Source organism: Schistocerca gregaria, chromosome X (genome assembly GCF_023897955.1).
Source record: "Schistocerca gregaria isolate iqSchGreg1 chromosome X, iqSchGreg1.2, whole genome shotgun sequence".
Lineage (NCBI taxonomy): Eukaryota > Metazoa > Arthropoda > Insecta > Orthoptera > Acrididae > Schistocerca > Schistocerca gregaria.
In genome coordinates this window covers 154,638,995-154,664,881 of record NC_064931.1, presented here as the reverse complement: position 1 = coordinate 154,664,881, position 25,887 = coordinate 154,638,995, and the positions used below count along the sequence as shown (strand labels likewise).

The 25,887-nt window shown below is 43.0% G+C and overlaps 1 protein-coding gene across 2 annotated transcripts in view; it reads left to right on the top strand.

The window, feature by feature from the left end:
• The window catches only part of LOC126299419 (cyclic AMP-responsive element-binding protein 5), a 150,540-nt gene that overhangs the window by 83,619 nt on the left and 41,034 nt on the right, over positions 1–25,887 (top strand). For both annotated transcript variants that reach the window (XM_049991316.1, XM_049991317.1), the window contains exons 8-9: positions 2,368–2,442; positions 18,486–18,607. In XM_049991316.1, the coding sequence (XP_049847273.1) occupies positions 2,368–2,442; positions 18,486–18,607 (197 nt within the window). The remainder of the gene's footprint in view (positions 1–2,367; positions 2,443–18,485; positions 18,608–25,887) is intronic.

The following is a 25,887-nucleotide window of genomic DNA, read 5'->3' as shown; positions in this document are numbered from 1 at the left end:
ATCACCCTGTTTTCCACCATTGGAAACAAACGGAGGAGGCTCGGGCGATACCCTTCTCTTCCCAGAATAGTGAGTGCTACAGTGGCACCTTTACTACGAGGGAGCTAGCTCATACTCTCACTTCATCCTGATGCTACACTCTAGGGCCAGATGCTGTTCACATTCAGTTGTTCCAGCACCTTTCTCTTGCAGGCAAGCCCTTTCTGCTTAGTATGTATAACCACATCTGGGCAGAGGACACGTTTCCGAGATGCTGGCATGAAGTCAGACTCACACCCATACCCCAATAAGGACAAAGACCTTCTTTCTGGCTAGAATTTCTCTCAGCAGCTGTGTTTGCAAGGTTGGAACATATGATTCACTCTCTGCTGGTGTGGTGGCTCAAGTCTCGCAATTTACTAACCACTGCACAGTGTGGATTTCAAGCGTGCCTTTCTGCAGTTGACCATCTTGTCACTTTGTCCACTCATGTCATGAATGGTTTTCTGTGAAAATCTCAGACTGTGGCCATGTTTTTCGATTCGGAGAAAGCATACAACACCTATTGGAGGACTGGTATCCTTAGTACTCTCTACACATAAGGCTTCCATGGCCGCCTGCCCCATTTCCTTCAGGAATTTTTAAAAAGACCGAGTTTTCAAGGTATGTGTGGGTTCTGCCTTGTTGGAGACCTTAATCCTGGAAAATGGTGTGCCTCAGGGTTCCGTCCTGAGTGCCGTCCTCTTTGCTATCACCATTAACCCTGTAATGGCCTGTCTCCTGCCCAGCATCCTTGGCTCCCTTTTCTTTAATGATTTTGCCACCTATGGCAGTTCTGGACAGACCTGTCTCATTGAGCGGCATCTTCAGTAATGTGTCGATTGTCTGTACTCATGGAGCATCAAAAAGGCTTCAATTTTTCAAAAACTGACAAAACCGTTTCTATGAATTTCTGGCGGCACAATCATTTTCTTCTACAGTCTTTACATCTTGGGCCTATTGCTCTTCTGTTCATTGTCCCTATCAGATTCCTATGGCTCATGCTCAATAGGAAATTTTCTTGGTCCTCCGACATATCTTACCTGGCAGCCTGCTGTATGCAGTTCCTGACACACACTATTTTAGTATCTATCTGTGTGTTTATTACATTTAATAGTAGATGAAGATTTGTAATTCTGTGAATTCTCTTTTATTGCCATTCACGTCATTATGTTTTTGTACAGGTGCTAAAGAACTTACTGTTGTTTACTCACAACATGTCGTCATCGTCATTGTCATCATCATCATCATCTCAGTTGTCAGGCATTGTTTTAGTAGTACATTATGGGGAGATTGTAGCTTACACACAGACTAAATATATGTTGTGGACTATACTGTAGCATATGGAACCTGTAACATGTTCAATTTGTGGGTGCTCTACAGCAAAAATGTCAGTGTAGAAAACAAGTTCACATCATTACTTGACTATAATTCTGAAGTCATTTAATTCTGGTTGTTGAATGATAGTAATGTATATGTCAGTATTGTTAAGCATATATTTTGAATGTGAAATTCACATCATTACTTGTCCGTAATTCTGAAGTCATTTAATTCTTGTTGTTGAGTGATTTTATTATATATTTCAGTATTGTTACAGCGTATATTTTGAATGCTTTGGGTGACATGAATGAAATTAATAATTGAGCTGCTTTTTACAAAATATTATTCAGAGTTTTACATTTGATAAAGTTGACTCTTTATAGACACCACCCATGTAACTGTTTCTGCATACCTTCCCACATTTTTAGCATCACATAACAATTCGTGTTATTAATTTAATTTCACTTCCACCTAACCTCATTCCAGATACATGAGATGATCCACCTCTCATTGTGTCAAAGTTAGTGAAATAGAACAGGGCACTGGCACAATGGGTTGAATGAGGTATGATTATCACATTATGGAATTTCATTTTAGAATACTCTTGGTTTAATAAAATCATTAATGAATTAAAAATACAATCCCTTTATTCATACGTTATCACATCTTGCCATTATAATTTTTTTCATGGGAAGAAAAACAAAACTCTCATTGCCACTGTCATCATGCTTAAATTATTGATGTTATAGTTTGCAGTTACTCCAGGTATTTCTTTGATAATTTATTTTTGCTGCAGTTGTTCGTTTTTCTGGAGTTTGATGTCTGAGTAAACCATTTGTGCCACCATGAAGATGGTTATGGCATTTAGTTCTTTATTTGTTAACTTCAATTTTGTTTAGCTTTTCTTCTTACTTCTTCAACCTATTACAAGATTTTTTTTAAAAAAAATATCAGCAGTTGTGATCTATTATGCTCAGTCTAAAGGTGTTAGTTGTATACGTTTCTTAAAAGTATATTTATTTGTTGCAGAAATTAAAGCAGACATTGACAAATAATAATAAAGTATCCACTACAAGCACTCCTGGTCAGTCATCTTCAGAACAGGTAGGTACTGATTTATTTTGCCTGTAAAAAGTATGTACAGTATTTTCCGTATAGTCTCTCACGAACTGTCTATGACTAGAGACCTGAATGTAGCATCTATTTTTGGTGAAATTTGCATGTATTTTTTTCTTTTTTTATTTGTGATTAGACATTCATATTTAAAAGGTTGTCATGCTACACAGTGGAAGACAAAGACTTGGTGCTGTGTTAGTCAGTTTCATGTTCCATGGACCATTTATGTGATTAATTGTAATGATGTGAAAAGAGCTGTTTTACATTCACATTACACATTTATATGTAAATATGGCTATGTGCTCACATGCTGGCCTTTTTCTTTTAATTGGCTGTTAAAAAAAGTGGTGATTGGGGAGATTTATGATTGGCACATTTTCTTTTGCATAAATTCAACAGTTTTTTTCAAAAATGTCTTTGCTTGTTTTCTTCTTTTAACTCAGTTTAAATGTGAAGCAAATGATTGTTTCTGGTATGAAGCACCAGCATTTACCTGTTGACGAATAGAAAGCTTCACTGATATAATATGTTTCTCGATATTATTATTTTTTCTCACACAATTCGGTAATTATAAAATCTCCAGACTATTGATTTCAACCTTTTGTGGGCATTCGTAGCTGTGTGACCCATACCTAACAATGCTACAAGGAGAACCAACAAGGTACTTAGCATAGAAATAGTACCAAAAATAACTCTATTTGCACATTATGGGAAGATTTTCAGTGTGATGAAAATACATTGGCAGAGTTATTTTCCAACTGATGTAGTGTAAAGTGCATACACTATAAACTGGCAGTTGACTGCGAGCATAAACAAACTGTTATAAGACTGCCAGAGGGGAGAAGGATGGCGTGACTAAACCAGCCCTGCCTCCTTCTCATAGGACAACTGGCTTACAAGCACCTTCTGTGTTTCTGCAGAAGCAGAACTGACATGCTAGTAGGGATTGATGATCTCTTCTGTTGTTGTGTGGGCCTTACTCAAAGTCTGTGATGGACCAAGATTAGTGTCTTTACTCATTTCAAAATAAGAAAAGGAGCAACGCACAACCCAAAGCGTTCAGTAATTACTACCACGCAATTGGTTAATAGGGGTGGCAGTGTTGTAACAGAGATTGTTCATGTGTTTGACACAACCACTGTTCAAAATACTCACCACTTAAAATTGCCATTTTAAAGTGTCTGCATTACACCAACTTTTGAACTTCAGCTAGCAGGCAAGCCATAAACAAGGTTTTGTTCTAAGGTACTGGGCCTAACAACTGAGTCCTACATTGCATTATGTAGCATGTATCTTATACAGACCATTCAGGTGCCCACTATCAGCACTGCATCTGCAAACACATTCTTACAGATATTGTCTCTTCAAATTGGATTTTCCTAGGTGATGTGCAACACCAGTAAATAAAAATTGAGTACATTTTCGATACTTGTATGCAGAAAATAAAGGTATTTCACACTATCTCTGGTAAAATACTGCATCTGGATAGAGTTTGCTATGAGACAGTATTATTAAGTAATTCTACATTTTTGCATTTTGAGGCAGAATTCACATCTACATTTGCCTTCACTCGAAACGTAAAGTTTCCAGTTGCCTGTCTGTGACCTTACTGAGTTGGTCAATCAAACAGTGGAAAGGCCCGGTTGGAGTATCAACAATATTATGAAAAAGATAGATTGGTCTCAGTGTAAAGAAGAGACAACGAGCTGCAGACAGACTTGATGAAAAGACTGTTAATTTCGTTCATGTTTTCAATGTCTCAGGAAAGTCTGCAACTGTGTTATTCATTATTTAAATCATGTAAAGACTGTTACGGCTCGTCACTCTGTGGTGAGTTCATGCTTGGCTACCATGGGTCCCCAGCCTTTGCAGCCCCTTTTCCCTTCCATGCTGTATGTCTGTCCTCTTGCTATTCTTTTTCCCCTCCTTTGGAAACATGTTTGGGATATTTTTGGGAATGTTCTGAAGTTTTAATAACCTGACAGCCGAACAGTCCTCCCTCTGTTTCTTCTTCTTTCTTTCTTTCTTTATTCTCCATTTCCTATCCTTTCTCTGCTTTGACATTTGAGGTTCCTCTTTGCTTCTTCTTTCACCCTGTGCACTCCTGAAGGCCAGCCAATGCATCTGATGTGTAACAGATGAGTGGTTAACACATAATTCCCAGCCCCGGGTCAACAGGTACAGTTCGAACGTACCCCTGGTACAGGCCAAGGGAAGGGTGATTACCTGAGCTGTTACCTTCCCAAATTGCCAGTTGGTTCCTCTGTCAGGAGTTTGGGAGGTGTGAATTGTGCGAACAATCACCTGAGGCGGGTGAGCCCCCCTCTGAGGGGGGGGGGGGGGGAGAGGGACCATTTGGAAGGAGATGCTGGCTATCATGGGGTATTTTCTTGCAGTGAGCCAATCACCATCTCAGTCTACATCTAGAAAATGGAAACGGAGTCAGACTAAAGATTCCAACATTTTCTCAGCTGCAACTTGGTTCCTCGTGGTATCACGTACTGAAGGGGGTCAGTACTTTGCTACTGTTAATCGGTTTATTATTCAGAAAGGTGTTGATGCAACTGCTGGCCCTGTGAAATCCTGCTCTCGTATACATAATGAAACATTGCTTTTGGAGACCGATTGTGGTTCTCAAGCCCAACAACTGCTAGCAGCTTTGCTCCTCCATGGATATCGTGTTTGTGTAGAGGCTCATCAAATGCTGAATTTTTCATGCGGTGTTATTTATGCTAGGCTGCTCTATGGTCTGACTGAGGGAGAAGTCCAAACTTACCTCTCTGCAGTCCATCATGTAGTGAAAAGGGTTGAAGCAACCTTAGTGTGAACACACACTCTTTTTCTCACATTTGATTCAGTAGTGTTTCCATCAAAGATTAAAGCACTCGATGAAGACATCATTGTCTGACTGTACATTCCAAACCTGATGCGCTGCTACCAGTGTCAGTGTTACAACCAAACTTTAATGTCCTGTCAAAACACAGTCAGATGTGTTACATATGGTAGGGATGTTGATGAGGGCGATTGCCCACCTTTTTCTCCCTGCTGTGTCTATTGCAGTGGCAACCATGCCGCCTCATCCCAAGAATATCCTGTGTATCTCAATGAGGAGATCCAGAAGATCTGGATGAAGGAAAAAGTGCATTACCCTGTCACTCACAAGTTGTTGGCTTGTCAGAAGCCCTGTATTTTACCATCTGCCACTTGAGGGTACAGTTTTTACTACATCTCGTGCCATGAAGGACTGGGCCACGTAGACTTGTGACCTCAAACTCGGCACTGTGGTTGTAAAATCACTTAGTGTCACGGTAGCAACCTTGTCTCCTCCTCCTCCTCCTCCTCCTCCTCCAGCTGTGCAACAAGCCAGCAAATCTTTGTCTCCGGGGGCGAAATCACCTGCTACACAACCGGCAGGCCTGAAATGACAGAAGGAATACTCCCATAAAGACTTTTTATGTCCTTCCAACCATCAAACATCTGAATTTTCATCTATCAGTTGCAAAGTCTACAAGAAATCAAACAAAGACAAACAGTCTTCTCCTTCCCCAACTCCAAGATCCTCTTCAACAGTGTTGCTGCATGATACCCTTGTGCAGTCAACCTCCGTTTTGCTCGTTTTTCTTGTCATGCAATCTGCAGACTGACCAGTGAGAGTGCCAACGCCTCAGTAGATCTCATGGAACAGGATCCTCCAGCCGCTGCACCCTGTAGCAGCCAGTTTTCGAAAGTGACAACACTTCATTTTTTCCCTCCTCCCCTTTCCCCATCTTCACTCTCCTCTAGTGGAACATTTATGGCATTAGATCCAACAAGGAGGAATTACTGCTGCTCTTGGAATTCCAGCAACCATTTCTTTTCTACCTCCAGGAAATAAAATTGTGACCTTGCAATCACTTTGATCTCTCACATTTCTTTCCAGTCCACTTTGACTTTTCCCATTTCATAGGGGGGTCATGCTGCTCATCCTGGATGACATTCATAGTCAAACCATCTCAATGAAAAACTGGGTGCAAGCTGTTGCAGTCAGAATTTTACTTCCTCACTCCACCTTTTCTCTCTGTACCACCTACATCCTCCCCCCTGTGGGTCCGGGGGTTAGAATAGGCCCGAGGTATTCCTGCCTGTCATAAGAGGCAACTAAAAGGAATCTCAAACGTTTTGGCTTTTATGTGATGGTCGCTTGTAGGGTTTGACCCCCATTTTTCAAAACTTTCCCAAAGAGCGAGCCAATTGGGGAAGGGTGCTTACATGGTGCGTAGTGTCCATCATGCGCTGAGACCTCTTGCATCGTTCGTCGATGTGGATCTGCACTTCTGCTCATTCTCCAGCCGTTGGGTGAGGTCACCCTCCCGCGTGTGTTTTCCTCCATCGTCTGTGCAGTATCACTTTCTGTGCTGTCGACGATAATGGACTTCTTAGCTCGTTTGCGCCTGATGTGCAGCATGGTAGCCAGTCTGTTGTGGTGGGGGGGGGGGGGCTGCCATGTACCCTGTCGGTTATAGCCCCTGATCACACAGGGATCACCCTGCTGATGCCTGCACCGTTAACTCCCCACGTATGCCAAGGAGTAGATGCTCATCTGCTGGAGCATCGGGACTCCCGGCAGTGGCCATATTGCCAGGTGGCCTTTGCTGCTGCTGGGTGGTCCCTCTGGGGAGGGCCCCTGGTTGGAGTGGGTGGCACCAGGACGGATGACACACGATGAAGCATAGTACATCATCTCTTACTGGTGATCAACCATCAGCAGTGTCTAAGTGGTCGAGGTCTACCTTCGATGCTAAGAAATATGACCCCAAATTGTTCTCCTACATGGCCACACCATGGGAGAAACGCCAGACTGAGAATGGTAGTGAAGCTTATTCGTCCTGGTAACTCATATGTACAAGAGTTGTTGGGGAATCTTTCATGTCCATGAAGCCTCAGTTTTTTGTGGAGCATTTAGAGGAGAAGTTTGGGAAGGTGAAGGGCTTGTCCAAAATGCAGTCAGGGTCAGTCATGATAAAAATGACATCCTCTGCCCAGTCACGGGCATTACGCACTTGTGACAAGCTGGGGGATGTTTCTGCTACCATCACACCCCATAGGAGATTAAATATGGTCCAGGGTATCATATTTCACAGGGACCTTCTTTTGCAGTCTGACGACGAGCTGCACGCCAATTTAGAATGGCGAGGTGTTCATTTCGTCTGACGCGTTCACCGTGGTCCGAGGTATAATCAGGTTGCCACTGGTGTCTTCATCTTGGCCTTCGAGGGTGACACATTACCCGAGAATGTCAAGGTGATGGTCTACTGCTGTGATGTGAAGCCATATGTCCCTCCCTTGATGCGGTGCTGGAAGTTCGGCCATATGTCTTCCCGCTGTACTTCCAGTGTCGCCTGTCGGGATTGTGGGCATCCTTCACATCCCAATACTCCATGTGCCCCACCTCCCATCTGTGTCAACTGCACGGAGCACCATTCGCCTTGCTCGCCAGACTGCAGAATTCTGCAGAAAGAAAGAAAAATGATGGAATACGAGACCCTGGACTGACTGACCTGCACTGAGGCTAAGAGAAAATATGAGACGTTACATCCTGTGTGTATGATATCAACCTATGCTTCCGCTACAACAACGGTTCTACCATCTTCCATTCCACCGCATACAGTTGGTTCTCAGAGCTGCCAGATTCCACCTGCCCCCTTGATGGTGGGAGGCACTTCACTCCCTGGAGCTCCTGCACCACCCACTTCGGCAGCAACACCCCCCAACCATTGGGGATGTCAGTCCCCACTTCTCATCCAAAGAAGCGTACATCTTCTTCGGCTCCTCTTGCTAGAAATGGGTCCCTTGGGTCACTCCCTTCCCAGGTTCCTACCAGTGGTAAAGCTGACACCCGCCATTGGTAGAAGTAACCACAGGTAGCTGGTTGTAGGGCTTCACAGTCTTCCTAAGTCTCTGGGACTGAATCAGTGAAGCCCTCCCAGCCGGACAAATCTAAGGAGCAGCGAGAAAAACCCAAAAAGAAAAAGATCCCCCAAGAACCAAGGCACTGTGGTGGCACCCACTTCACCACTACTAATAAGCTCTGCGTCTGAGGATGAAGTGGCGATTCTGGCATTTGCTGAGGACCTAGATCTCACTGGGCCCTCAGACACAATGGATGTTGATTGAACAGGTACTTATCTTGTGGCAGCAGGTGACCCTGAGGCGTAAACTACCTCATTGAGCGTTTCATGCCTTCCCCGTCTTACGATCACATCATCCTCCAGTGGAATTGCAGTGGTTTTTTTTACCACTGTGCTGTGCTATGGCAAACTGTTAAGCTTTACACCTGCCTTCTGCATTCCCTTCCAGGAAACCTGGTTCCCGGCAATGCGGTCCCCTGTCCTCCTTGGCTACAGGGGATATCACAAGAACTGCAGTGAATATAATAGTGTGTCAGGTGGAGTTTGCGTTTATGTCCTGAAAACAGTATGTAGTGAACCTGTACCTTCAAACTCGTTTTGAAGCTGTGGCTGTCAGGATATGAACAACACAGGAAAGAAATGTCTGCAACATATATCTCCCTCCAGATGGTGCAGTACCCCTGAACTTATTGGTTGCACTCATTGACCAACTCCCTAAACCTTTCCTACTTTTGGGAGATTTTAATGCCCGTAACCCCTTGTGGGCTGGCACTGTGCTTACTGGCCAAGGTAGAGATGTTGAAAATTTACTTTCCCCACCTCGACCTCTGCCTCTTAAATATTGGTGCCCCCACACATTTCAGTGTGGCACATGGCACATATTTGGCCATTGATCTCTTGGTCTGCAGTCCTGGCCTTCTCCTATCTATCCACTGGAGAGCTCATGACGACCTGTGTGGAAATGACCATTTCCCCATCTTCCTGTCACTACCCTGGCATCATGCCCACTGACGTCCACCCATATGGGCTTTACACAAGGCAGACTGGGTAGCCTTCATCTCTGCCGTCACCATTGAATCTCCCCTACTTTGTGCCATCAATGTTGTGGTTGAGCAGGTCACTACGATCGTTTCAGCTGCGAAAAACACGATCCCTACTTCTTTAGGGTGCCCCCAGCAAAAGACAGTCCCTTCGTGGTTGCCGGAAGTGGATGAGGCAATTAAAGGGCATCAGTGACCTGTACAGTGACATAAGCGGCACCCTTCCATAGAGTACCTAATAGTCTTTAAGCAGCTCCATGCTCGTGTTCACCAGCTTATAAAACAATGGAAACAGGAGTGTTGGGAGAGGTATGTGTCGACCATTGGATGCCATAGTCACCTTCCCAAGTTTGGACGAAGATCAGATGCCTTTTTGGGTACCAGACACCAACAGGTCCCTGGCATTAACATCAATGGCGTGTTATCTACTGATGCAACCGCGATTGCCGAGCACTTTGCTGAGCACAATGCTCGAGCCTCTGCATCGGAGAATTATCCCCCAGCCTTTCACACCCTCAAACGGTGGATGGGAAGGAAAGTCCCCTCGTTCACTACACACCACAGTGAACCCTATAACGCCCCATTTACAGAGTGGGAGATCCTCAGCACCCTTGCACATTTCCCTAACACAGCTCCTGTGCTGCATCATATCCACAGTCAGTAAGAACCAGCTTGATGTGAATAGCTATCAGCCCATTAGCCTCACCACCATTCTTTGTAAGCTGCTAGAAAATATGGCGTGTCAATGGTTGGGTTGGATCCTGGGTGGCCTATTGGCTCTATGTCAGGGCGAGTTCCTCCAGGGTTGCTATACCACTGATAATCTTGTGTCCCTTGAGCCTGCTGTCCAAATAGCCTTTTGCAGATGCCAACACCTGGTTCTCGTCTTTTATGACCTAGGTAAAGCATACAACACAACCTGGCTATATCATATCCTTGCCACATTGTATGAGTGGGGTCTCTGTGGCTCGCTTCCAATTTTTATCCAATATTTACTATCGCCCCATACTTTCCATGTCCAAGTTGGTGCCTTCTATAGTCCCCCCCCCCCCCCCCCCCTCTCCCCCGTATTCAGGAGAATGGTGTTCCGCAGGGCTCCGTATTGAGTGTGTCTATTTTTTGTGGCTATTAATGGTCTAGCAGCAGATGTAGGGCTGTTGGTCTCACTTTCTCTGTACACGGATGACTTCTGCATTTCGTATTGCTCCTCTGGTACTGGTGTTGCTGAGCGGTGCTTACAGGGAGCTATTCACAAGATGCAGTCATGGGCTCTAGCCCATGACTTCCAGTTTGCAGCCACAAAGTCGTGTGTCATGCACTTCCTGCCAGTGACGTACCATTCATCTGGGACCAGAACTTTACCTTAATGGCAAGCCACTCACTGTAGTGGAGACATATTGGTTCTTAGGACTGGTTTTCAACACCCGATTGACTTGGTTACCTTACCTTTGTCAGCTTAAGTGGAAGTGCTGGCAGCACCTTAGTGCCCTCCCCTGCCTGAGCAACACCAACTGGGGCGCAGATTGCTCTATGCTGCTGCAGCTCTACAGAGCCCTTTTTCAATCCTGCCTTGACTATGGGAGTCTGGTTTACGGTTCAGTGGCACCCTCAGTGTTGCGTGTACTCAACCCAGTGCACCACTGTGGCGTTCGCCTAGCGGCCGGAGCTTTTAGAACAAGTCCAGTGCCCAGTGTCCTGGTGGAGGCCGGAGTCCCCCCATTGCTGATCCGATGTGCCAACTGCTTGCCAATTATGTTGCACACATTTGTACTTCTCCTGCGGATCCGAATTACCGTCTCCTTTTCCCACCCATGGCGGTTCATCTCCCACATTGGTGACCCAGGTCAGGGCTTATGATTGCGGTTTGCATTCGGTCGCTTCTCTCTGAACTGGAGTCCTTGCCTTTACCATTCATATACACCTCCATGGTGTAAATCTAGGTCGAAGCTTTGCCTAGACCTTTCACATGGCCCTAAAGACTCCATTAACCCTGTGGCTCTCCCATTGGCTTTGCATATATTCATGGAGGACATATTGAACAGCACTGCTTGCCAAATGGCTGCAGTGTTTTCACTGCAGAGCTGGCGGCCATATCTCTTGCTCTTGAGCACATTCGCTTGTTCCCTGGCGAGTCATTTGTCGTGTGTACTTACTCGTTGAGCAACCTACAAACTATCGATCAGTGCCACCCTCACCATCCTTTGGTAGCGACCATCCTGGAGTCCCTGTGTGCCCTGGAATGGTCCGATCGTCCTGTGGTGTTTGTGTGGACCCCAAGCCATGTCGGAATCCCAGGAAATGAACTTGCCCAGAGGCTAGTGAAACAGGCTACACAGAAACCGCTTGTGGAAATCAGCATACCCGTAACTGACGTGTGATCGTTATTACGCGTCAAGGTTTTTCAGCTTTCGGAGATGGAATGGCATAATCTCAGTACACACAACAAACTGCGTGCCATTAAGGAGTCTATGAATGTATGGAAGTCCTCCATTCGGGCCTCTCACAGGGATTCTGTGGTTCTCTGCCAGCTCTGCATTGGTCATGCTTGGGCAACCCACGGCTACCTCCTTCACTGTGAAGACCTGCCTCAGTGTTGGTGCGGCACCCAGTTGAAAGTGGCCCATATTCTGGTACACTGTCCTACTTTGACTGCACTGCGACGGACTCTTAGGTTACCAGACTCGTTGCCGCTAATTTTATCTGACATCACCTTATCGGCTGATTTAGTTTTAAGTTTATTCGTGAGGGTGGGTTTTATCGTTTGATCTAAGTATTAGCACATGTCCTTTGTCCCTGTGTGTTCTCTACCCTACAGCTTTCAGGTTTTCTTTTTATTCTTATGGTCAGCCAGCCATGGTAACCTGCTTTTGTGTTTTAACCTCCTGTCCCTGTTTCTTGCATCTCTGTGGTTTTATTGTCCTCTAATGTCCATATAAGTGTTTGTTGCCCTTCCATCATTCTTGTGGTTTTTCCTTTCTTTTGTTTTGTGTTGCAAGTTCTGTTTGTTTTCTTCTCACCCTTGTGGCATTGTTTTATTTGGAACAAGCGACAGATGACCTAGCAGTTTGATCCCCTCCCCCCCCCCCCCTCCCACCCCTTTTAAACCAACCAACCATCTACATCCCTCTGTCATTCAGTGTCACCAGGGCAGATTTCCTCCAGCTTATTGGGCAACTCTCTCACCCCTTTTTGCTGCTTGGTGACCTTAATACATACCATCCCACTTGGGGCTCTTCCAGAACCTGTCTGAGAGGTGCCCTCTTGGCTGATGTTCTCAGTCAACTCAACCTCATCTGCCTTAACACTGGAGCACTCATGTTCCTTTCAGATGCCACACACAGCTATTCCCATTTGGATCTCTTGCTTGCCCTTTGTCTTGGGTGGTCCATTCTCTGTGACCTGTACTTGAGTAACCATTTCTCGTGTGCTATTCGTTTGCTGACTCCTACCTCATCTATGTGTAAATCCAATTGGCAGCTTTCTAAGGTTAACTGGAGGTTTTACTCCTACCTGGCGACCTTCGATGAACAACACTTCCCAGTTGCGATGACCAGGTAGAATACCTTACAAACGTTATCCTTACCGCTGCAGATGTTCCATTCCTTGCTCTTCACATTTACCGCACAGTGTCGCGGTCCCTTGGTTGACTCAGATGTGTCATGATGCATTTCGCGCACGGAGATGTGCTCTTCATGTATTTAACCATCATTCTACGATGGCAAACTTCATCTGTTGTTAACAGTTGTGTGCACAGTGTTGTTACTTTCTTCTGGATAGCAAAAAAGCTAGCTGGATTTCCCTTACTAGTTCTGTTAACAGTTTCACTCTCTCTTCCACATGTGCCGACCTCCGATGGCTCTCTAGGACCAGGTCCATTCCACAATTTTCAGCCTGACTGTAGCAAATGATACCATTGTGTACCATATAGCTATCCCTAACACCTTAGTCTGCTATTTTGGAAAGATTTTGAGGTCCACCCACTATCAACCTGCCTTCCTCCATGGGAAATGAGTGGAGGGACTTGGGCGATACCTTTCTCCACTCAGAATCATGAATGCTACAATGTTGCCTTTACTGTGAGGGAGCTAGATCATGCTCTCACTTCATCCCAATCTTCACATTCAGATGTTGCAGCACCTTTCTCTTGTGGGCAAGCACTTTCTCCTTCATATGTACAATCCCATCTAGAAAGATGGCATGTTTCCCAGATGCTGGCGTGAAGCCACTATTATACCCATGAGGAGGAACACCTTTCTTCCAGCTACCACCCCATATCGTTCACCAGCTGTGTTTGAAAGGTGATGGAATGTATGATTCATGTCCGACTGGTGTGGTGGCTTGAGTCTCGAAATTGGCGAATCACTGCACAATGAGGATTTGGGGCATGCCATTCTGCTGTTGACTTCTCGTTACGTTGTCAACCTGTGCCACTCTGTGGCCACGTTTTTTGATTTGGAGAAAATCTACACCTGTTGAGCAACTGGTATCCTCTGTACTCTTTACACGGGGCTTGCAAGGTCACCTACCCTGTTTCCTCCAGGAATTGTTAAAAAACAGTGTGTTCAGGGCAGAGTGTGGGTTCTCCCTTATTGGACACCTTTATGCAGGAAAACTGGATGCCTCAGGGCTCCATTGTGGCATCTTCCTCTTTGCTATAGTCATGAACCTCATTATGTCCTGTCTTCTGCTGGGCATCTCCAGCTCCATTTTCATTGACAATTTTGCAATATATTGCAGTTCCCCACAGAGTTGTTTCCTTGAGCAGAATCTTCACGATGTCTCAGTTGTCTTTACTCGTGGAACATTGACAATGGCTTTCAGTTTTCCATTGACAAAAAAGTTTGTATATATTTCTGGTGGCACAACAGCTTTCTTCCACTATCTGTTCATCTCGGGCCTGTTGCAGTTCCATTTGGTGAAACCATGAAATTCCTGGGGTTCATGCTTGATAGAAAACTTTCTTGCTTCTCCCACGTATCTTACATGCTCGCCGGCCACCTGCTGTACCTGCACCTTCAATGTCCTATGTATACCAAGTGGCACTTCCTGGACCACCCTCCTCTGTTTGTACTGATCCCTTGTGTATTCGAAGCTAGACTATGATTGTTTCATATATGCATGTGCACATCCGTTCATCTTATGCCATCTAAATATAATCCACCATCATGGAATCCATTTGGCCATTGGCACCTTCTACACTCACGCGGTTGAGAGTCTCTATGCAGAAGCTGCTGAATGGCTGCTGTCATACTGACATCATGTTCTCCTCAGCAGATACACATACCGTTTATCTCCTATGCCTGGCCACCCATCCTATGCCTCGTTCTTCGATGACTCTTTTGATGGCCAGTATGGGGCACATCCCTCTTCTCTGTTACCTTCTGTAGTTTGCTTTCTGCTTTTACTCCAGCAGCTTCCCTTCACACTATCTGCTCCTTTCCCAATGGATGTGAACCCTTCATCAACTTGGCTTCATGCGGCAGCCCATGTTCACCTTGGACTCCATTCACTTCCTAGGGGAACTACTCCATATTTGATCTATCACTGTAAATGCTTGACCATATGCATGGAACTTAGTGATAGTACCTTTGTGCACACTGATAGCTCTTGGACTGACTGTAGTGATGGGTTGCTTTCGTCGTTGACACTGACAATTTTTGGTATCGGCTTCCGGAACACTGTTCAGTACTTACAGCACAGCTCTTTGCCATGTGTGGCCACACAGTACATCCGGGGACACAGTTTTTCCAATTGTGTCATCCGATTCTTTAAGTGCGCTTCAGAGCTTCTGTGTGCTGTACACAGTCCACCCCTGAGTGCAACGGGTCCAAGGAAACTTTCAGTTGCTCACTCTTGAGTGAGCCACTGTAATGTTTATGTGAGTCCATGGTCACGTTGGTCTGCTGGAAAACGAGGCTGGTGACACTACTGCCAAGGCTTCAGTCCTTCTACCTCATCCTGCTAGTTCTTCCATTCTTTCTGATGATTTCCGTGTTGCCATCTGTCAGCAGGCAGCGTCACCACTGGTCTTCCCTTCGTGGGATCAAACTCTGGGGAATTAAACCTCTACCAGCAGCTTCGGCGACCTCCTTTCTGCCCTCTCGCAGTAAGGAGATCATTTTTGCTAGGATGCGTATTGGGCACTGTCATTTTAGCCATTGCCATTTGTTAAAGTGGTGATCCCCTACTACTTTGTGCTTATTATCATCAACCTTTGGCCTTTTTTTAACCACTGTCTGAGCTAGTGTCCGTTTTAGCAAACAACGCACAGGTTGTCGAGCGCATTTTACTTTTTATCCATCATAGCGATATGGTAAAGGACATTTAATTTTTAGTTCAGGACCCCTGTTGTCTCTTTGGTGTATTTTGTGGACCTTTCTCCAAGAGGAAGTCCTTGTTCTTAGCTCTTTGTCCTTCCATTGATTGGGCTTAACATAGTAGTATTAGTGTTCTGAGATTCTGGCATGGGCACATATGACCTTCATTGTTTTTATGCCCTAAAACAAAACAAACCCTTAAGCCGCTGGCACACAGGCCTGTGCTGTTGAACGTTAACGTTGAGCATGCCAAGTTCAACGTGCTGCTGAACGCTCAGGAATGATGCGACTTGTGCATATGGTACATGGGACCAACGCAACGCAACGCACTCCAGCAGCAGTTGGGGGATGTTTCTTGTTCGTAAATCACACCATTTACTCAACGAGCACGTGTAAAATTCCCATGTTACCTCTATTAAAACGCACATTTCCTCCATTGTCCACAAAAAGGAAAGTACCATGTCCAATGAATAAGGACACAGACAGTGCGGTACAAATTTGGAATACTTCTCCGCATAAGATAAACATTATTTCGACATTCCCACATTTTAGTAAAACCCCAAGGTCAGTCTTATTGTTCCTACCCAGTAGCAGAATCTTTGCAACATATGAATTATGAAACCTAAAAGAAAAAGGAGCAAAACGTAGCGCAAGCTGTCCTGTAGTTTAAGCCAATCAAACAAAGTCATCCATCAAAAAAAGGTGAACTTATATTTACATAACATCAACTATTATATTATCTACTTATATTAAACTAATAATAAAGTATCAGAACCTAATAAAAACGCGAATGTTAGGAAAAAAAAATTTGGAAGTGTGAAGATGCGAACCACCACCTCAACAACCAACTTCATACAAGACAGAGACGCTACTCATTACGCTAAACCAACACCACATCCCATGCATCTAATCTCATTATGTTATGGCTTTCTGAAAACCTTAATCACAGGTATGTTACTAACTGAAATTTAATTATAACAAATTGTACCAAGAACAATGCATTTTGGGTGGATCTTCAGTGTGTCACTGACTTCAAATAGCCTACTGTCATAATACACAAGTTACAATAATTATTTTTCCACGAATATGATGTTTCTCATTGTTTTATTGGAGCGAATCACATAGTTAACAGCAGGTATTCCAGTTATTCTCAATTTGCTGGTGCTGAGAAACGGCATATATACATATAGGTTTGAAATGAATGCCAATATGGCGCCTCACAACTCTGTACTGAAGGGAGACGGCGTGTGTGTGACATAGGTGGCGTTGTGCCATCTCATTGGTCAATGTTCAGACGCATGCTCAGAATCTCTGACATGCCGTATATTGCTCTGCAGGTTCAGAAAGACTCCCGAACGTGCTGTTCCATGCTATGACGTCAGAAACTTGACACGCTCAACATCAACGTTCGGATGCATGGTCCGTGTGCTGACGGCTGTAGGCCATGATTATACTCATTCATAGGAATCTGAACAAGGGACAGATTGAAATTTTCACTCCTTTGTCATTGTCAGTATCTGTCTTACTTTCTACCGAGAATGAAATAAATGTAGTCTCATGCTCTTTTTATAGCTCTCTAGATTTCCTGTTTTGTATAATATTCTTATGAAGCTGTTCTATCTGTTGAGCACCTCCCCCTTTTATTTTCTGTAATATGTGTTTCATTGTCATATTTTACCATCACTATTCTGATTCAGTGCACAAGCTATTAGCTTTCAACACAAATTCAGTGTAATATTTACAAATTTATGGAGTAGAAACATTTTTAATATCCTTGTAAAATTTTATTTTGCATAATTACTTTTATTATGTCTGTCTGCAAGTGCCTTTCTTCCTTCCCTCCATCCGTCGTGTGCTTCTTGATACATGTTTTCTATCATACAATCACAAGAAATTTGTCAAGCTTTCTCAGAGAATGTCTAACATCATTGAGAAGAATCTGCTAACTGCAACACTAATTGGCAATAGTTCTTTGAGAAAAATTGAGAAATCATTTCTGGCTAGTAACAATCATTAGACGTTGTGACTCTCAATTGAAACATTTTTGGAGTATGAATAACATGCAGAAATTTGGCTGGCTAAACTTGTCACAAGTGCTAATATTTCAAAAGGTAACCACCTTCAAGATATTTTATAGGCATGAAAATGACAGAGTGGGTACCTGCCAAAATATCATTCATAGTTATTGATGTGTTTATCTGCCTGCATTCCTGTGAGGAGTTCATACTTTAGATATGCAGGTGAAAGCTTAAAGCCTACATTTTGGGATTAGTATTCCTCTTATAAAAGTGATATTTGTCTTCAGTCAACTCTAAAAAAATTTGTGACATCACTACGGAAGTACCATATGTTTTATTATATCCACTGTGCAATTTAATTTTTGTTATGCAACACCTGTGTGTGTGTGTGTGTGTGTGTGTGTGTGTGTGTGTGTGTGTGTGTGTGTGTGTGTGTGTGTGTGTGTGTGTGTGCACGCGCGCATGCGCATGCGTATTTCTACCAAAACATGTGAAGACAATATAGTTGTTTGGTTTTGCCTGGAAATTTGTATATATAATTTTTCAAAAAACTCGTAATGTGAAATATAAACATATTGCAATTTCGTGTAACATGTTGTAAATGAACCTTGAAATGATAGCTTCATTAGATATTTTCATATTTTATGTGGCAGTTGTGTAGTGTACAATTTATGCTGCTGTTAGAATTAATTCAATATATCCAATCCTTGTAATAGATACCATATTTAATATAAAGCTTGGTGAGTCACAGTATTTTCTATCTTTCAGGCTGACCATACAGCACCTCCAGCAGAATCCCGTGCACCATGTTCCACACATAGCCGGACAAGGAAAAGTTCGTCACAATGTGATGATGATGAGAAAAGGAAAAAGTTTCTTGAGAGAAATAGGTTAGTATCTTTATCAAATACAATAAAACCCCTATTTTACATTTTCATTCAGTCCAGACTTAAAAAACACAAAACTAAGGAAAATGCAGAATTGATGAAAATGTTAAACCCCCAAAATATGAGCAGAACTTGTGTGACTGGCATATATGATAAAAAATCGTAATCCTCTCCAATAGGTTGTATAAACAAAGGAAATTAGGTGTTCAATACAATGTTTATACAATAATCTGTGATAATGAATTTTGTCAGTTCTTAAAAAATCAAAGAGTTGTAACAGCAAGTAAAACTTGTCAAAAAAAAATTGGTAATTGAGCTATTTTATGACATGCTATGATCACAATTTGTACATAAACACACACAGTTTTGAGAGATCTTTCCTTTGTGCTCACCCTGGAAAAAGCTAAAAGTGATTAACATGGTGAATTATACCGAAAACTATAAAGTATGGCGAAAGGCATCAGAATCAACCATTGGGGTGTGTGCGTTCCTTCTGTAACTATTAGCAGTGCAGCATACTCTGGTGATGTGAGTGCAGTGACCTCTTGTGTATCGCTTGTAAACTTTTCCTTGTTCATTCTGTTGAGTACTCAAAATGGAGTGTTATGCGGTATTGCCAATGTGTGCCGTTTGCACTTTGAACTCATTGCTTGCTGTACTGCAAACACAGCAAGGTTCATGAAAGCATGTCTGTACACACAAGCTTTCCTTCACATGTATTTATTTTGTACCAGTTAATATGAAATAAAGCTAAACCTGCTGTGATTTCAGTGTTTCTCAGCCCCAGCAATCCGTAACATTTATAAAACTCTGTGTGCCATCACAATGCATTAAACACCATTGAGGACTGCAACAAGCCATTGCACAACCATTCACTGAACATGTCCTGTTAATTGTGGTGCTGCATAGCAAATGGAATAGCTTACATTGACTGCAGTCTGTAGAGGCACAATACATTCCAGATTCTGTTGACAGACTGCGAGTGAACTACTGTAAGTAAAATTAATGCACGGTAGTGAAGGATGCACAATGCATAACTGTCTAAATTAAACCTAAGTGGAAGCAGTGGTATACACCAGTCATATCAACTGTACTTTGGAACAAGCCACGAAGTAAGCTAGCTGTTTATCACTCTGTATGCTAGAAGCCACTGCATTAGTGTGATGTCACCGTGCTATGCAGCTATTGGCTGCAGTCAGAAAACAAACATCCGAGATGTTGTAATCTGGCAGTTTCCACTGTATTTCTCAATTTTCAGTTTATTTCACCATGTAGGCTATAAATTTTTGCTGTTTTCAAAATTAACATAACATGAAAGAAAGCTCAAAACTGCATGTTTTAGGCTATAATTTGTGGCAGTAGTGTGTTGGAAAAGGGCTCAATTACCTCATACATCATTAACAAAAGTGATAGTTTTTTTAATTATGTACCTTACAATATTACTAGTGGCAAACTAAATTAAACTCCATCTTAGCAGGCCTTGAAGGCCCAATGGTACTGTCATCCTCAGCCCACAGGCATCACTGGATATGGATATGGAGGGGCATGTGGTCAGCACACTGCTCTCCTGGCCATTGCTAGTTTTCATACCGGAGCCTCTAGTTTGCAATCAAGTAGCTCCTCAATTGGCCTCATGAGGGCTGAATGCCAGCACCACAGAGCAGACTGGACAGTCACCCATCCAAGTCCTAGCCAAGTCCAACAGTGCTTAATTTCAGTGACCTGATGGAAACTGGTGTTACCACTGTAGCAAGGCCATTGGCTACTAGTAGCAATAAATGGATAGTAATGGCATTCCAAAACTTATTTAAAGTAGGATTAGCTTCCTGAATTTCCACCTATAGCCACTTATGTGAACCATTTGCATCTCCAAAAGAATCCGGAAGTGTTACAAGATCTGCTTCAAGGGCCTACATCAGTGAGATAACAGCACATAACAGGTAGGGAGAAGTGTTGAGCCACTAAGTTGATCTGGGGAAGGGTTAACTTAATTTTACAGCCTCGAGTGAGATGGAATGACAAGTTGTACTGTGTGTTGCCTATATCACTTTCCACAGACGGGGGGGTAGACTGAGAAACTTTCTTGGGGGATTAGTACCATGTGGATCTTGCAGAAATATTACTATGGGAATCTTGCAGAAATATTATGATTGGAATCTTGCAATATGGTAACTCTGTGCTGGGGATATTTTTATGTCCATTAGTGTGACGAGCTTGTAGAATCATGAAAACATAATTGTACTCATTTACAATAGAATCTGTGTAAAGCATACATATCTTGCAGCCCCCCCCCCACCCCCCCCCACCTCTCTCTCTCTCTCTCTCTCTCTCTCTCTCTCTCTCTCTCTCTCTCTCTCTCTCTCTCTCTCTCTCTCTCTCTCTCACACACACACACACACACACACACACACACACACACACAAGTATTAGTTATCAATATTCACGAGCAGCAATAACATCAGACAAGGTTTATTAAGTCTCACTGGCGTCATGCTAGGTTCATAAAATCTCACTGCACTATCGTCTCTATGCTGTGTGATCTAAGAGTAGTCTGATGATAATTTGAAGATAATCTAAAATGCCGGTCTGAGTATGGCGACTTACAAAGGGTTGTGGAATAATCACAGATGCAGGCATGAGGTGACGCAAATTTGTTGACCTCTGGTGACATATGGCGAACCCTCTATAGCAGTCACTTGCAACAGCTGGTGTAAATGTTTCTTTTACGGAGATATGAGCGCCATACGACACACTGTGAGTGGTTGATGGAAGGTAACGTCGATATTGCATTCCTCCCCCTTCTCCAAATAAGATTGTGCATCGTCTTCACATATTGTGGGTGCCAATGTGCCATGGTGTTGCTGATGGAGTTGCTTGTGGTGTAACCAATCTGTGGACTGGCATTGGTCTTATGAATTACTGGGAACATTTATCAAAAGACTGGAGGTAGGATACCCATCCAACAGCACAGATGGAGGAGGCAGCATTGGTACTGCTGCAAGTGATGAAGGCTATGCAGCTGATGGAGGCTTGATGTTCACGAACATAGCTGTGTACAATGACGAATGTTGTGGCTGTGGAGGTGACAGCAGCTGTGTAGGCAGGCAGAGGTTGACCTCCATGGCAGAGTTGTTTGATGACCCATGCACCTGAATGTCAGGTACTGGCAAGGAATGTCAGGTATTGGCAAGGACCACTATGGGGCAACAGCCTGTGAGGCAGACAGTATGTCTGAAATGTGAAAATGTATGGCAGGCTGACAATACTCACAAAAATATGATTGATTTTGGTGCCATTGATGGGTTCCTATTTGCTGTGAATGCTATAATGAGCTTGGTCAGTTGTCTGAGTGATGATACTGGATTCCCAGTTGTGAGGCTTGTTAAACACACAATTGTTGGAAGAACACTGTCGAGGATGAAATAGATGCAGCAAATTGGAGTGATGATGACTATGTGATAATTCTTCTGGTGAAGTGTTGCAAAAGGTGAAGCGTGATAGATGTTGAGAAACAACAACAAAGAATACGAAACTTCCTGGCAGATTGAAACTGTATGCTGGACTAGGATTTGAACCAAGGACCTTTGCCTTTCATGGGCATGTGCTCTACCACTGAGAGTCATGACTCATCTTCAGCTTTACTTCCATTAGCATTTCATGTCGTACTTTCCAAACTGCACAGAAGTTTCCATGTGAAATTTGCAGCATCCCTTTTGGAAGAAGGGATATTGTGGATATGTGGCTTGGCCACAGCCTGATGGATGTTTCCAGAATGAATTTTTCACTCTGCTGCAAAATGTATGCCGATATGAAACTTTCTGACAGATTAAAACTGCTTGCTGGACTGGGACTCCAACCTGGAATTTTTGCCTTTCACGGACAGTTGAGACGAAGTAGTAGTAGAAGTAAAGCTGTGGGGGCAGGTTGTTAGTCATGCTTGGGTAGCTTAGTTGGTAGAGCTCTTGCTGTGAAAGGCAAAGGCCCCGGTTTGAGTCCCAGTCTAGCACACAGTTTTAATCTGCCTGGAAGTTTCAGATCAACACACAGTCCATTGCAGAGTGAAACACTCATTCGTCCAACAGCAAAGCATTTTCTCATGAGCCCAAGCATGAAGTTTGGACATCTGAACCTTGAAAATGTGAAAGGTCAAGGAGAGCATGGTGCTGTCGTACATGATGAATACCATTTTGGTGGCAAAATTGGTGAAAATTCAGTGAATAAAACTTTGTAGCATTCTCTGGAACGTTAGTCTAGGACTAGCAAAATCAGTGTCGAAACATTGCCAGTTACTGCAGCTCGAGGCCAACTGAAAAATTCCTTGCACTCGTTGTCTGGTCACCTGTCCATGCATAACATTGGGCAGTCATCTGTTCAATATGCTTGTCATGGCTGAGCCACATACACTGGTGGAATGGTAACTGCTTAGTTCTAACAATTCCCCAATGTCCTCTCTCTAATATTTTCAAAACATATTGCTGCGATGATGTGGGAATCATGACCAACATTTGTTCATTAGACGTATGCAATAAAACTACACCATTCCAAAGAGAGAGGCTGTTGTGTTGCCCATAGTATTTGCATACTACTGCAACTGAAATGGATGTCGAATTATGAGGCCGACCAATCCAAATGTTATACTTAAGCAATAATAATGATTTCTCTTGTTCAGTAGCTTGTGCATTCGGTTGGCAATCGGGAGGGTAAGTCTTGCAGACCTTGTGAATCAGAGTGATGAATTTGAAGATGATGAGCTTCTGATGCATTGATTTCTGAATCATTTCCCCATAGGAAAGTCTGTGTTTGCATGGTGTGCCATAGGGCAATAAATAATTTCATACTGATAACTGGAAAGAAGTAGTGACCAGTGTTGTAGCTTCTCTGCCGTACTGTTGGGCATGTCTTTCATTGGGCAAAAGAACAGTCAGTGGCTTATGATCCACCAGAAATTTTTTTTCTGCAAAACAGATATTGATAAAATTTTATGAAATCATAAATGATGACTAAGACTTCCTTTTCCAACTGACTGTAATTGACTTGGGACTTGTTCAACATCTTACATGTGAATGCTATGGCGCACTAAATGTTGCCAAATTTGTGAGGTGTCCCAAATATTCAGTTTCATCATTGAAAAATGAACACTTTTAAAATTACACTTAAGGCCTGCATCGATTAAAACTTGGAAAAGACTTTCCAGATTTTTGAGGAGGGTTTTTGGTGTTTATCCAGACACAATGAGGTCATCCAAATAATTTTAACATGACGGAACCTTCAGTGTCACTTGTACAAGAAAGCATTTAACTAACACAGGGAGTGAAACAGTATTGATACAAACAAACATTTGTTTTGACCAATAAATGTTTGTGTTTCCTTATCCAGGGGAAATTGGAGGTAGGCTTTGAGTACACCAAATTTGGAAAAGAATATACTTCCTTCTAGATTATCTGTAAGCTCCTCAATATGTGGAAGCAGGAAAGAATCAGTAACCGTTTGAGCTTTAAAGTAGACACCAAGTGTAATTTTCTCCTTTTATTTTCTTGTGATAATCAGAGGACATGCCCAACTAATAGCAGAAATAGGTTTTGAGACACCTATTTGTTGTAATCTGTTGAGTTCAGAGCCAATGTGATCACAAATGGCGTGAGAACACTGGCACAGGCACGATTTTCGGAGCTGAGGGTGTCCCACTTGCTCGTAAGTACTTCGGTTAATCAATATGACTGAAGTTGTATGATATGGGTTGGTTGCAAACATGTAAAGATAGTTCTCTGAATATGACTAGCAATTCTGACATTCGGAAGATTGCTTTTTTCTGTTTTGTGAGAGAGAGCGCTGTTTGCTGTTTTTGCAAGTGATGAGAGCTGATTTGAATTACCCAAGTTTTGCACTGTGGGTGCTGCTTTGCAATTCATGCATATGTGTTTACAGTTCCTGCGAGTATTGCCAGGGAGAGCAGGTAAAGTTTTATAGTGTGGGATGATATTAATCTCCATTTGCTCAAATCTAGATTGAAGTGGTACAATGTTTGCTTTGGACTTCTTTTGCAGGCATACTTTGTGTGTATGTCCCAACTCATTACAGCGTCGGCATTCCGCTTAGTGGAAGAAGTGCTGTTTGCTATTGTGCATGTCATAGGACTTGACATGAAGCCTCAGAACACATGAATTTGCAGTATTAGTGACTTGGCATCTTATATCCTGCTTATGCTGTGGCTTGCAGCTGTTTCAGCACGAACTGTGTGAAGTGGAGCCTACTTAGAACTAGGTGCAGTGAGTGTTGCAACAACAGGCACATTGAAGTCAATTTCCGCAAAGTTTTGTACTTCCTGAGCTTTGATTACTTTAAGTATGTCATTAAGACAAGGATTGTGATGCTTTAGAATCTCAGCCCATATTCTGTTGTCTTCATGAAAAGAAGCTCCACAAGTGCATTTAAATTTGCAGTTCCAGCTACATGAATTGGTGCTTCACAAAATTTGCCTACCTTCACGACTTCCTTGTAGCGTAGGTTTTGGGGCTCTAATGGAGGAAACCTTTTACAATACAAATGAAAGGTGTGCATGCCTCCCCATTCAAAAAGAAGGAACATTGTGAGTCACCTGTGCTTTTGTAGGCTGTGAAGTGCTGTCAAAGTGTATCTGATATTTCATCAATTTTTCTTGTTTTTCATCAGAGGAATGGAAGGGATGAGGTGGCGCCTGCCTATCAGGATTCTGAACTTCAGTCATTGTCAGTTGCTAAGTTTCCTCCCATTTCCTTATTCTTTTTAGCAAAATTTAGATTTGTTGGCTCAGAAACTGAATAATTGTAATGAGTGGTTGCTTGCCAGAAGTTGCCATTTCATACAAAATTTAAATCACTTCAAGAATAGAAATAACAAATGTAGGAACACTTTAATGATAATGCAAAAATGATGAAATCTAGACACGTTATGTTCCTGGCTTTATCAGAAAAGAAAAATTTTATTAGTTCTTCTGACACTGAAAGAAATATTAATTAGTTCAGTGTGCAAGATATTGAATCTTCTTCCATGGATCCAGGTAGTCACTAATAACAAACTTAGAACCGGAAGTGTCTCTTGCATTCCTCAGTGTGATGACGTGGCCGGCCTTTGTGGCCGTGCGGTTCTAGGCGCTTCATTCTGGAACCGCATGACCGCTACAGTCGCAGGTTCGAATCCTGCCTCGGGCATGGATGTGTGTGATGTCCTTAGGTTAGTTAGGTTTAAGTAGTTCTAAGTTCTAGGGGACTGTTGACCACGGATGTTCAGTCCCATAGTTCTCAGAG